Raw genomic sequence first — 13,373 nt, 5'->3', positions numbered from 1 at the left:
GGGCTTAAAACAACACGGTTACTTCCTACGAATCTGTGGTCAACGGGATTCAGCTGGGCGGTTCTTCTGCTCCATGTAGCTGACTCACTCCTACGCCCAGCTGGGAGCCTGGCTAGATGGAAGGACAAGAGGCCTCATGTCCTCCATGGTTTCTCTCCACGTGGCCTCTCACCATTCAGTAGGCTAGCCGAGCTTCTTTACAACATAGCAGCTGGCGTCTAAGAGGACAAGCCCCACTGGGCACTTCCTCATCAAGCCCCTCCATGTGCTATACTTGCTAATGTCCCATTGGCTCACACCAGTCCCATGACCGAACCGAATGTCAATGTGGGAGGGGAATAAGCGAGGGCAGGAGGACCGGGAGGTACATTTCACTGGGGCCACTGATGTTATAATTCACCACAACCTCACTTTCTAGTCTTTCTTGGGAAGTCACCCAAACACTTCATGGAACAGGATAGCAGCCAGGCCAGGCGTTTGTGTTCACTTGCTCTCTTTCCTCTGGCACCCTGTGCTGCTCGCCCTGCCACCGCCTGGGCTTGGCGGCCTGGGGTGTGACTTGGTGAGGTTACACAGACCACGCAGGCTCCGCTGCTCTGTGCCAGTGGCGGTTTCTGCCCCTGAGTGACCACAGCCTGTAGGAGGAGACGCAGAGGCCTGGCGGGTAAGCGGCTCCTCTATTATTTTCCCTCTGCAGGAGCTCAGCTTCACACAGCTGTTGCCTCTTTTGCGTTGGTTCTAGCCTTCTCTTTCTGGGGGCGGCCTCCAGAGAAGCCTCGGGAAGTCCGTGCACACAGCACCCAGGCCCCACAAAGATGGAGCCATGGACATCATTGTCCTCCACACCTGCTTGAGTTGCCTGCGGGTCTCTGCTGCCAGCTGGACCCATGTGGGGACGCATATGGGGCAGGAGTGCTGGAGATGTGGGCCCAGATCTCATTCTCACCTCCAAATCCCCCTCCTCATCTCTGACCATGTGGTGGGGCACTGGGGTGACCATTGATGCCCTGTGGGCTTGGGGCAAACCCTGGGTCCCTTCAGAGTTCCCCAGGCACCGGCCGGCTGACCCTGCAGGTAGACGCACACCCAGGCAGTGTGGGGAGAAGCAGTTTCCGTGGCTTCCTCACGCATCTGTGCTCTCATCTCAAACTGTTAGCTCCATTTTCCAGAAGGGATCTTTATGTTTCACCTCAGGCTGAATCTTTCATGTCATATGTATGCAGGGGGAGGACTGACTGGACAGTCTTTAAGAATCTGGAAAATGGTATTTCTACCCTTTGGGAGAAAACTTGAAAATCTGTCCAGAGTGACTAGAATACTGATCTATAGCATCCTCTCGCTGCAGCCTTGGGGCAATGGAAATCGTCCCCTCTGAGCTGGTGCTTGGGGACATGCGGGCTCAGAAGTTCCAGGGCACAGCAGACACGTCTGCGTATCTTTGGAGGGGAGATGTCATGAGAAGACACTCGTGCCCCACACCCCCGTGGCCTTTGCCAAAGCGCAGAATACGCATTCTGTTCACGCTGTTGGTGACAGACAGTGATGATGCTGTGAGCGTCTTTATGTGAAGATGTGTCTAAAAGCCAGCTTGGCTCTCAGATGGAACGCTCACCTTCAGTGGGGCTCCACAGGCTCCGGGGGCTTCTAATTTAGTTCTGCAGACTGCGGAGGCCGCAGAGGCTCTATTTTGCTGGAGTGTCTGTCCTGTGATTGATTTGAGCTGAGCCAGAAACCCTGGGGCTCTGTTCTGTTCTATCATGGAAATGATCCAAAGAGTGACTTCCTTTCTCGGAGACTGATCCAGCTCAGATCTGGGGCAGTCAATGCTCCCCCGGCATCGACCAGTCTGAAACTCTGAGTCAGTGGTACAGCTGCTGGGGTTCATGCTACTGTCCATGATCTATGCTTATGGGAAGCAGCAGAAGTCCCCCAAATCCAATATGGAGTTGTATTTATGTAACTTGAGACCACTTCACCAATCTGCACCTACAAAATAAGGCTTGATGTCTCCTACTTATGGCAGGAAGCTCACCGCCAGAAATGGGTCGTCCTCACAGTGTCTACTGGTTATTTCTTGAGTCTCTGAGCAGGAACTCCCCAAACAAGGGTGATAAGTGGAGTCACTGTGTTGACCGCCTTGCCCCCTCTCTGCTTTCCCCTCGCTTTGTGTCCCCACTACCTGCTGCTGGCACAGCTGTTGAGAGGTGCCTCACTGGGGTCTGTCACAGAAGTGCCCAGGGTGCCATTCTGGATCCTTCCAGAGCTGAAGCCTGGGCAGAGCAGGGAGAAGACTCTCCTCTCGGCCCTGAGGAGAATTTGTCTCCGGGGCCCCAGAGCAGCCCTTATGGCCAGCATCTTGTAGATCCACTCTTGAATAGTTGAATCAGCTCCAGGAGGTCCCTCATTGTCCAGACCTTCACAGGGTCTCAAGAAAAACACTCCTGGCAGTTTCTGGCCATCGCTCCTCTACACACAGAAATGCCAAACAGCCCCAGGGGAAGGGTAGGGCAGAGAAGTCCTAGGTCACTTTTGTGTTCATCAGGACTCTGAGGATGTAAATGACATCCAGAAACCCAGTGCAAAAGAGCTTCAACAAAAATGGGGTTGATTTGGCACAAAACTGAGAAGGCCTCTGGAACAGTTCGGCAGAGGTAAGGCAGAGCTCCTGGATGAGGATGTCGCATGGCTCCCTCTCCTCCCCTCCCCACCGTTCCCCCGCTTCTCTCCTTCCCTCTGGTCTCCTCTCCCCCTCCCCCTCCTATGTCCACTTCTCTCTCCTTCATTTCTCATCTCTGGCATTGTTGACAGACAGTCCCTGTCTGTGTGGCAGGAAGGGGTCTACTGGTGTCACAGATTCACATTCTCTTGTTCCTGACCCTTCTTGAAAAAAGCACTTCTCTTTCCCAGTCCACAAGTATCTGAATGTCAAGGCAGGAACCGATCGCCTTGCTTGGGGCTGCCTTGGTTTCAGAGGCACTGGGTACTCTGTCAGCTGGGTTGGGATCAGAGGCTGGCCTTGGCCTGGGGGAAGGTGAGATCTGTTTCCCGCCAAAGGGGAGGTCACAGCTCCCCCGTACAGAGCTGACAGGCCCCATGCCCTCCCCTGCCCTCCGCCCTGCCTTCCCTCAGCTTAGTCTGCATGTCCACCTGCTCTGGAGGTGGTGGGAGTGGAAGTGGCAGAGTTAGCAGGGGGGTCTGTCCTGATGGTGTCCGTCTGCACTTAGACACCAGCAAGCGTCCTGGTGAACTTTTACCTGGAGAATTTAAGCTGCCTTCTTTTGCCTTCTATGTCCCCACTGCGGGGGTGGGTGGCCACTGGCCTGGGTATGTGTGGGGTCTGTGCCACCAGACCCAAGGGCCTCTTTTGTCAGTGGCCTCGCTGACGCTGCGTCCCTGTCAAGACACAGCGGGCTCTGTGTGACCCAGTTGTCTGACGCAGACACTCTGAGGACGTGGAATCCACGCTTCTTAAATTTTTGTTCACTTTGCCCTCTGGGGGGCTTCCTCCTCCTCCTCCTCATGCCTCCCTGGTTCAGGGGCCCTGGAGGGGCCGGCAGCTTTGGATGTCCTTCCTGGATGCCAAAGGGAGGGATGCCAAAGGCTGGGCGAGGATGTGGCCTTCCAGCGTGGTCCTCCCTTCTTTGGGCATCCGGCCACTTTTCCTCCACAGGTAGGGCCAGGCTGCCTGACCTCTCTGTCCTTAGGACCGAGCCTCTGTTCCACCCCACCCCAGTCTCAGGGGAGCCTTTCTGGGTAGGGAGAGCCCTACGCTCCTCGACCACCAAACACCATTTCTCTTAACCATTGATTCTTCCCTCAGTCCTCTCCCTTCTTTAAAGACACAGGTCTGGGGCCGGCCCATGGTGCAGCGGTTAAGTTCGCATGGATGCTTTGGCGGCCCGGGGTTTGCCAGTCCGGATCCCTGGTGTGGACATGGCACCACTCATCAAGTCATGCTGTGGCAGGCGTCCCATGGATAAAGTAGAGGAAGATGGGCACAGCTGTTAGCTCAGGGCCACCAGTCTTCCTCAGCAAAAAGAGGAGGGTTGGCAGTAGATGTTAGCTCAGGGCTTATCTTTCTCGAAAAAAAAGAAGGAAAATTCAATAAAGACCCAGACCTTTGAGAACCTAAACCCAGGACACTTTTATTTTTTTCTTGTCTCTGTATCATTCATTTCCTAAAGCAGACGGCATAGGACATCCTAGCTGCCTGACTCCAGTGGGGAGGCAGAGGGAGAAATCCTAGACAAAGAGTCGGTAGGGATTTCTCCAGGAAGGGCCAGCCCAGGTGCCTCGGCTCCCAAGGACAAGGATGAGCTGGGCCAACCTTAGGAACTTGCTGTGCCTGCTGACTTGGGGTGGAAGGGGTTTTGCTGCCTAGTTAACAAGCCTGCGTGGATTTCATCCATGTGTCTCCTACAGTCCCTTCCCTCTAGTGCATTCACCCTTCGGGGACGAGGGAAAGAGATGGAGTAAACATCCAACGGGCCTGCCTTCCTGCCTCAGAGGATCAAAACTCCTGATTCCTGCCGGCCCCTGGGGCCTCAACGCCTGCACTTTACAGAAGTGTCAATGAGCACTTTGAGGAGTGACAGGTGGCATCGCTGCTTATTTTTAACCAGTTGCTTGGTGCTCCAGAGCAGGGCAGGGTGTCTTGGCTTCCTGGGGGCACTCAGATGTGAAGGTCTTGTGGCCTTCCCAGATCTGTGGCCCCTGGGAGGAGCTTTCACAGAGTCGCGCCCACGTTAAGGAACCTCCTCCAGCCTGGAGTGTTGGCCAAGTTTTTGTCTTCGGGGCTCTGTTGGGAGGGAGGAAGGGGGATATTCCGTGATGGGCAGAGGAGGCTGGCCGTGCTTTCTCAAGTGTGTGAGTGAACGTCCTTTAGGAACAGCCCTGGGGACTAATTGGTGGTTTTTGCCCAGGAAGTGTCACTAGGATTTGTCGAGTCCTATTAGGAGCCATCAGAAGGTGACAGGTTGCTGGAGAACTTGCTGAATTAACCACTGGTTGCCCGGAGACCTGGACCGGGCTGCCGCTGCTGAGTCCCATAAGTGCCCCCAGCCGGGTCTACATGGGGGTTGAAGAATCCCATAGTAGCAGAAGGTGCTAGAACTGCGCCTCCTTCCATGCTGTGGCTAGAAGGGAAACTGCACGTTTCCGCTGAAGCTGCACTGAGCTGCAGCAGGGGATGGCTTGCGTTTCCTGCAAACTCACCGGATTTTCAGAGTTCAGGGTGCCATCTGAAGAGTCCAGCAATGACTCATTGAGTGACTACTCTTTGGCCTTGTGCTAGTGCACAATGGGGAATGAAACAGACCCAGACTCCCTCATGGAGCTTCCCCGGGAGCCATGGAGACAGACATGAGATGCGCACATTAATGTTGTTGATGAAATAGTGACAAAGGTGCAGAGGGCTGCAGGGGCACGGGTAGGGTGCTCTGGGGCGTGTGCAAGTCCAGGCGGAGTCTGTGCGCTTTGCAGGGAGGGCCTGGGCCCTGTCTCCTCCCCATGTCTGTCCTTGAGCCTCTCCCAGACTCCAATCTTCCCCCTGCTGTTTCCTTTCTCCAAGAGCTCCTTCTCCTGCCTGGCTAATTCCACACCAAGGAGATGGAGGAGCAGCGAGGGAGGGCGTCTGTGCCTGGAAATGCCCCGGGCTCTTGCCCCGGCTCCAGGCCGATAGCACTGCCAGCCCTCAGTGCCAAACCCTCTCCAATAGCTTTCCATGAAAGAGGGGTCTCTCTCCTCCCCCTACAGCCATCTGGCAGCCATGAATCCGTTCTTGGACTACTCTCACCTCCCAGACACGACATCAAAGCCTAATGGATGGTTCTAGTTTTCCTTTCTGGTTTTTAATTACTTAGAGGGACTTGTTTTTCTTTATCTCCTTAAGGGACAGCTTTGAGACTTAGGTTTGATAGGAAAAGGGTGCCCCAGGATTTGAAAATGGGGTTGGCAGCTGCTTCTGGTTGAAGGCAGATAGGGAAATTGAATAATGCATCTTAGAAATGTTTATTAGCATTCTGATGAAGATAAGTGAGGGATCAGAAAGGAAATCTTCCAGAAGTGTTGGTAATTTGTCCCCTGGATAAGTCAATTGCTCTTCCTACAAAGCACATCAGCCTCCCCATTCAGAGTCCAGGCTTAAAAAGGAGCCCCACTGGATGCATAAGTACTTCATCCCCAGGACCTGGCGAAGGACTCAGTACATACCTGCTGAACGAAGTCAGTCATCATCTGCAGGCTCTGGGGCCGGGGATGAGTATCTGAGAAAAGCGGCACGTCTTCTCTTCAGAACAACGCACCATCACTGAGACAAGCACACAAGCTGATGAGCACTTTAGGATTTGCAGGTTCTCTGAAATCCATTCATGGACGCCCCCACGGACCCCCAGTGAAAAACTCCTGGACCAGAGTTGACATCTGTAAAGCTCCTTGCACATACAGTATGCCCCCTGTATGCACGGACGCCTCTGCTTCCTTCTTGTTTGAGCACTGGGTGGGAGAGCTGGGCGGCCCACAGGGGGAGCCACATTTCCAGGCCTCTTCCCCAGTAACCCGTCTTGGGCTGCCAGGGGCCCAACAAACACCAGCTTCGCACACCCCCCCCCCCAAAATTGTGAAGATTTGGCAAGACTGGGTCTGTATTCCTCATGGCAACGGTTGGCTGGGCTGAGTGTCTGTGGCCTGCTTTAGGTGGGGCATGGCTGTCCAGTTTGTCATGGTTCCTCCCCACAGCCCCAATGCTGGGACCACCTTCAGCTCTGTTTATCACCCCATTTGATTTGCTCTTTTTTAAGGGCAGTATTACACAAAACACGTCTACCTCTGAAGATATACTGTATATCACAAAACACAAGCCCCCTCATACATGTACACGTATAAAACACACACACACACATGCACACACATATTTTGCCCTTCCAGGTGTCTGCAGAACATCTGAGTTTGGATCCCCATCCACCTCTTCCTCACGGGGTTGCTGTGAGGGGTCAGTGGCCTGATGCAGAACCCTCAGCACGGTGCCTGGTACACAGCAAGCGCTCACTCAAGACATCTGGCTAGTGTTACTAGTGTTTCCTTGGGGCCAGTGGGCTCTCCTGGAATCCAAAGGCATCTTCTCCAGGCTGCTCAGAAGCGCATTGTTCGGGACCGGGGCGCCCTCTGGTGGCTGCTCTCCCTACTCACAACCCGGCCCCTCGCTCAGAAAGATTTGTGGCTGGATTTCACCAGGCACCCACTCCTCTCCCACACCGTGGGAGGGGGCCTGAGGTGGGGCAGGAAAAAATGCTCTGCTTCCCACCCATTTCCGTTGCCTCCCTCCTGACCTTGGCGAGGTTGGGGTCACCAGGTCTGGGGAGAGAAGGAGGGGCTTGGAGGTGGGGTCCTGGCTGCCTGACTCAGGGGGCAGTACCTTTCCCCCTTGTACCTGCCCCATTCTCCTCCCAGAGCAGCGCCTGCAAAGGCCTCCTCCAGGCAGGGCGCAGGGCGGCCAGGGAACAGCGCATCCAAAGAGGCTCCTCCGGCTATTATGAGGTAATTTTATTCCTTTCCATTTTAGGTAAAAATAGTAAATACAAGATAATAAAGGTAAAAATACATCATTTGGATTTTGTTGTTGTTCTCTAAACAGTGTTACCTACAGTACAATTTTTGATTTAGGATTTTTAAACTTTTTTTTTTATAAACAAATAGAACTATTTTGCTATTAGGCTATCTGTGTTCTCATCTGGCACTTAAGAATAGATCACAGGTCACCTCCCGGTTCTGTGTGGACATGTGTGGCGGGGGGAGAGGGAGGGAGAAGGGGAGCATGGGATGAGGTGGTTTGTCTTCCAGGGATGCAGACAGAGCTGCCATCCCGTGTGCAGTGGGAGGGCACATGTGTGCATCCAAGATGGCCTTTCCTGCCCTGGCCACAGGGACGTATGTCACTGTGACTGGACCGAAGGTCTCACATGTGTGTCGGGGGGACATTTCCTCCCCTCCTCCTGTGGTTGCGTTTCTCACCCAGCAGCCTAGATTCACAACAGTTCTGGGTCCAGGCAGGCCCCTGGGCTGCAGATGTCAGCAAGGCTGCTCAGGATGGAGCCAGTGGGTCTCTTTAGTGTCCTAGAGGAATGGGCCTGGGACCCTTCCCCACCAGGTTGGTGACCAGGGTATCCAACCTGGCCTTGGAATGCTGGTAGAAATCACAGATGCCACCGCGAGCTGCTAAATGTCTTTGCCCTTGTTCACTCTCAGGTGGTCTTTGTTTAAATTCTTTCCAAATTTCTCACTAAGCTGTTGGATCAGGTCTGCCAGCTCACCGGTAGCTTGAGATTTCTCTTCAAGAAGTTCATAGCGCAGGCTGGAGATATCTTGCTTGATTTCCTTCAGTTCGCCTGCAAGGACAGAGGAGATCTTGGTGAGTATGCACAGGCAGAAGGGGCTCATCCCACATGCATTAGGGGTGGGCATCTTTCCAGCAGAATGTAGGGTTGGTGGTCCAGCCCATCAGGGTTGAGGTGAGGGGATGGGAGCTCAGTTTTGACCTAAGTACCACCCTGTTCCTCCCCATGATGGACACATTCATCCATTTCAAACCCTTCTCCTCCCATTTCTGGGAAAGCTGTCCTCTCCGTTAAGGGTTTGGGTTGACGGAGGGGTCAAGATCAGGGTTGTGAACTGCTAGTACCTATTTCATATCATGATCGTTAGAATGTTATCCTGGAGCCACTAAAGGCAGATTTCAAGACTCTGAGCAACACCCCTGTTCCTAATATTTGTTTTCATGATGCTCCATGTTTTGTTCTGTTGTTGTCACTTGCAAAGAGGAGCAACTCCCAAGTGCAAAGGGAACAGCTCACACAGTGGACGGGGCCACAGCCCCGGTAGCCTCGCAGGACCGGGGTCCATCCAGACCATGCAGGCAGCACTGCCCCACCGAGGCAAGCTGCCACAGGCCCGCCTCCTCCTCCTTCCACAGCAGGGGATGACCCAGTGGGGACTTCCACTCACTTCCACAGTGAACCACATGGTTAGAAATCTGCAGGGGCTTGGCCTGCGGGAATCTTTTTAACCACAGAGGAGAGTTGAAAGGTTCTTTCCTGACATTATAGATACTGGACTTGGCTCCAGTGGGAGTCCACTGCCTGGGGAACACATTCCTAACTATTTTCTGGGTATGCCTCATATACAGAAAATGCAGAGCTCTTAAGGATATAGTTTGGCCAGTTTTGACCCATGCATACTTCCCCTATCTACTTTTTGTCAGGTGCTTCACTGAGCCCCAATTTCCTGGTATAATTCTAGTGGCATGAAATCCCACCTTCTATAATCAGTTCCATTCCTGTCAATCATAATTACACACTGCTTGAGACTGGCTGGCATGACACCTGGCAGTTTTAAGTTCAAGACTCAAAAGCACGGGTGGCCAGAGCCCCTAGAGAGTGAGCCCAGGGGTGGGTTCAGTCACTGTTGGTCTTCAGGCTGCACCCTGGATGGCCCAGGATGAAGCAGAGGGCCACTCAATGCCCGGGCTCTTCCAGTAGCTCCCTGTGGCCCAGGCGAGGGGGAGACGTAGTGCCTTCAGTCATGGAGGAAGCAGTTTGTAGGTAGCAAATATTTGTCCTTGGTGTCTCATGAAGATTAATTACCTGGTATAAGGTAATTTGCTTTCACTTAAGAGTAACTGCTTAAAATAGTCTGGAAAATAACCCAAACAGTGAAATAATGTAGTTCACAAACTTCAGTGAGCATCAGAAAGACCTGGTGCTCGTTTCAAAATGCAGACCCCCGGGCACCAGCCCAGAGATGCAGACTCATTAGGGCTGGATGGGGTCTGGGGTCTGCATTTTTAACAAGTGATTCTGACGCTGGGGTTACTTTGAGAAACACTGCTGGTTGTCAGACTTTGAGAGCCTGGAAGTGAGAGGAGAAAGCCAGCTAGCACGGAGGCAGGGGCAGCCTCTGAAAAAGGTGTATAGCTTGCTGCTGTCTATGTGCCCCCACGGAATGAGATATTCTGGACCATCCTGAACTCAAGGGGTGAGAGGCCAACTCAAGGCAGCCATCATTGCGGGAGGAGGAATAATTACCCACAGCAATCCTCCCAAAGATGGCCAGGTCCTAATCCCTGGTGTCTGGTCTGTGAGTATGGAAATATTAGACGGCAAAAGAGAACTACAGTTGCAAATGGAATTAAGATTGATAATCAGCTCACCTTAAATAGGGAGATTATTTTGCATCATCCAACCTAATTACAAGTCTTTAAAAGTGGAAGAGGAAGGCAGAAGAGTGGGTCAGAGAGATGTGATGACAGAAGAGGCAAGAGAGGTGTCAGCGTGAGAAGCGTTCGGTGCTCTGTTGCTGATTCTGAGATGAAGGGGCTACATGCAGACTGGAGGGCGGCCTCTGGGTTAGCCCTAAGGGCAGCCCCGGCTGACAGCCAGCCGGGGAACAGAGCCCTCAGCCCTACAACTGCCAGGAACCACGCATTCTGCAGACACCGAGTGAGGAAGGAAACCGAGCCTCCCAGGGGCCTCCAGGCAGGGCCCTGCTGACAACACCTTGATTTTAGCCCCGTGAGACCATGTCCGACCTCTGACCTGCAGGAAACGAATCCAACCACTTACCTTCATTGACTTCATCATTTTCCCTATCCACCTGGGCCTTCAGGACATATCTTTTTATGAGCCGCTTCATGATTTTCTGAAATGTGAACATAAGGAAGGGATCAAAGGACCTGGGTGAGCACAGAGGCAGCCTGCGTGGTACACACGACTCTTTCCTCTTGCAGAGCGCCGGGTCAGCGGTTGGGCATCCTCCCACGCCTGGTGCCTCACTTTTGAGGGGTGCCCTGCCCAGTGGGGGAAGCTGGGCCAGTGCATCTATTTAACCTTTCCCCCCAGGATTCAATACCTCCTGACACTGGGATGTAAGAACAGGACACACCTAATGGCAGGAGGCCCAGCCAAGGAGACAGAGAGAGAATCCTCTAAGATCCATGGGTGTGGCTCCAGCGTCCTAAGCCTGACTCTACCCTGACCTTCTTTGTGACCTTAGCCAGTCATGTGCTCTTCTCCGGGATTCAGCTCTGAAACACTTTCTTCTATTTCAAGAACTGACACGATCAGGAGGGAGTACTGAAGTCTTAGCAGGCCAGCCCAGGTGGGGCTGCGTCTCTTTCAGGTGCTGTGCATGAGAGGAGATGGACTTAGGACAGAGTCGGGACCAGGCGTGGAGGACAAGTGCACTGTACCTTGGAAAATTCCTACCAGAGGCAGAGACAGATATAGCTGGGCCTCAGGAGGTTTTGCCAAAACACCGCTTCCCCGAAATCCCACACGTCTGACCCTGCGCTGCCAGTCATGCTGGAGAGGAAGGGTTTGGCCTGCAGGTTCCACTTATTATGCAGATACTGGATTCTTTCCAGCAAATGAGGCATGAATAAACCCTTTAGAAACATCCAGAATAGAGCCAAGTGTGAGAAAGACTGCAGGAGGTGAACTTTGGGTTTTGCCAGCTAGTCATTTCAGGGTTCTTGTGAAATCACAGGATTTAAAAATATTCTGGTAGCTGAGACTTCTGGCTCTTGCAAAGAGCTGAGCAGCACAGCAAAGACAGAGGGATTCCCTGCTCCTTGGTCATCCCTTCCTGGGACCTGCTCACCTGCTCATACTTGAGGCCTGAGGGGACAGAGGCAACATTTTCTAGATTGAAGGGCCCTGAATTCTGTCCCTAGCTTTGCTGTGTGACGTCAAGCAGGTTGCCAGGGTCTCTCTGACTACTTGGGCTCTGGAAAAGCTTCTGTGAGTGAAAAAGAAGTGACCTACTGGGACACAAAGAGCTGGAGGGCTTAACTCGTTATTATCACCAGCTGGTGGCTCTCTCAGTGCCTTTAATGGTGAGGAGGCGTCTCCCAGCCCTGTGATTCCAGGACTTCAGGTGAACCTGGTGAGGGCTCTCGACCGCGAGCTCTGAGTCAGCTCCTTTAGGCCAGGGCTGCCCCTGCTCCGCCCGAGGGCCGGTGGTCCAGGGTCACTGGCTCTGTGGTTTGAGCTGTGACCTGTTTCAGGTTGACCAGTTAAGTAGTAAGTTGCCTTCGTGCTGCCCCTTCTCAGAGGGGCCTGGGTCTTGTCATGTTAGTGGTTAAACTGCGTGCTAGAATTCTCACCACAGTCTTCTCATCAAGAAGGCAGGTTCCCTACGTTCTAAGAATAGATGCCTTTCCATGGGGCTCAATAATGCTCTTTTCACTTTGAATGGGAAAAACAAAACAAAAAGATCTTTGTCCTGAATCAGTTCTCATGGGAAAAAAGAAACAACTCAGATACCCAAATATCTAACATTCTTACTGAATAAGGAATTCAGAAGTATTCTCCCATGGTAAACTTTCAGGCTGACACAAGTCAAGGGGATCTAGTTAAAGTTTGTTGACTTTTTAAGGAAAATTTCAAGAATTAAGTGTTCTTTGGTCTCTGGATCCATCAGTTAAAGAGTGTGTATGTTGATGATGTAAAATTATCAGCCAGAGTTTGGAAGTGAAGAGTCGTCTTTTCTGTGATGGGGATGAGGGGCATCCTTTCATGCTACAGAGCAATCGTGGTCCTCCTGGCTGAGTGTGCACACTGTGTTTTACTGCAACATGAATAAACTGATTATTTAAAAAGATTCCGTAGTATGTGTTTACTATCAATACAAAACGTGCCCATCAAACTCCGTTTGTTTAGAATAGGCGAGGCCCCGCTCACAAGCCCCCTTTCAATGCAGAGTAGCCTTCCGGGAGGAAGAGAGGAAGGGTGGAAAAGAAGCAAAGACAGATGTATTGAGTCCTCCGTACACAACAGGAGTCGTGTTAGCCTCCTTGACCAAGTGTCCTGATGGAATCCTCCCAGAAACCCAGTGAGAGGGGGGTTGTCATCTCCATTTACAGATGAGGACACCAAGGCTCAGAGAGCAAGGTGACTTCTCTAAGGTCACACAGCCAAGGAAGTGGCAGATCTGGGATTTAACCAAAATAGAAACCAAAGCTGGGGCTTCGTCCAAGCTTGAGAAAAGGGTTAAGTGTAAGATGCTTTAGGGATGAGATGCAGGCAACTGGCTCCCATTGTCAAAGGGGGATTGGGCCACTTTGGGGTACATATTTGTCCTTTAAAAAAGCACAGTCTTTTATGCAGGAGGAAATCTCAGCTATATTTCAGAGGATGGATGGCTTTGTTTATTAGTACCCTGGGGATATTCCAATTAAAAAAATTGTTACCCTTGGGGCAGAGGGTCACTGGTATGTCATCATCACGAGTGCTCATGGCCCACTTTTGAACATGGCATGCTTGACCTGAGCTATGGTTTCTGCAGACCTGTGGCTCTAAAGGACAGAAGCAAAAGTTTACTTT

General features: G+C 52.3%; 1 protein-coding gene across 2 annotated transcripts in view; it reads right to left on the bottom strand.

Annotated features, from left to right (window-relative positions):
• Positions 1-7,647: 7,647 nt before the first annotated feature.
• The window catches only part of TRPC7 (transient receptor potential cation channel subfamily C member 7), a 132,270-nt gene continuing 126,544 nt past the window's right edge, over positions 7,648-13,373 (bottom strand). For both annotated transcript variants that reach the window (XM_008525412.2, XM_070570943.1), the window contains 2 exons: positions 10,614-10,689; positions 7,648-8,381 (listed from right to left, as the gene is read on the bottom strand). In XM_008525412.2, coding sequence (XP_008523634.2) covers positions 8,212-8,381; positions 10,614-10,689 — 246 coding nt within the window. In that variant the 3' untranslated portion in view covers positions 7,648-8,211. The remainder of the gene's footprint in view (positions 8,382-10,613; positions 10,690-13,373) is intronic.

Source organism: Equus przewalskii, chromosome 13 (genome assembly GCF_037783145.1).
Source record: "Equus przewalskii isolate Varuska chromosome 13, EquPr2, whole genome shotgun sequence".
NCBI lineage: Eukaryota > Metazoa > Chordata > Mammalia > Perissodactyla > Equidae > Equus > Equus przewalskii.
This window is presented reverse-complemented; position numbering and strand designations above follow the sequence as displayed.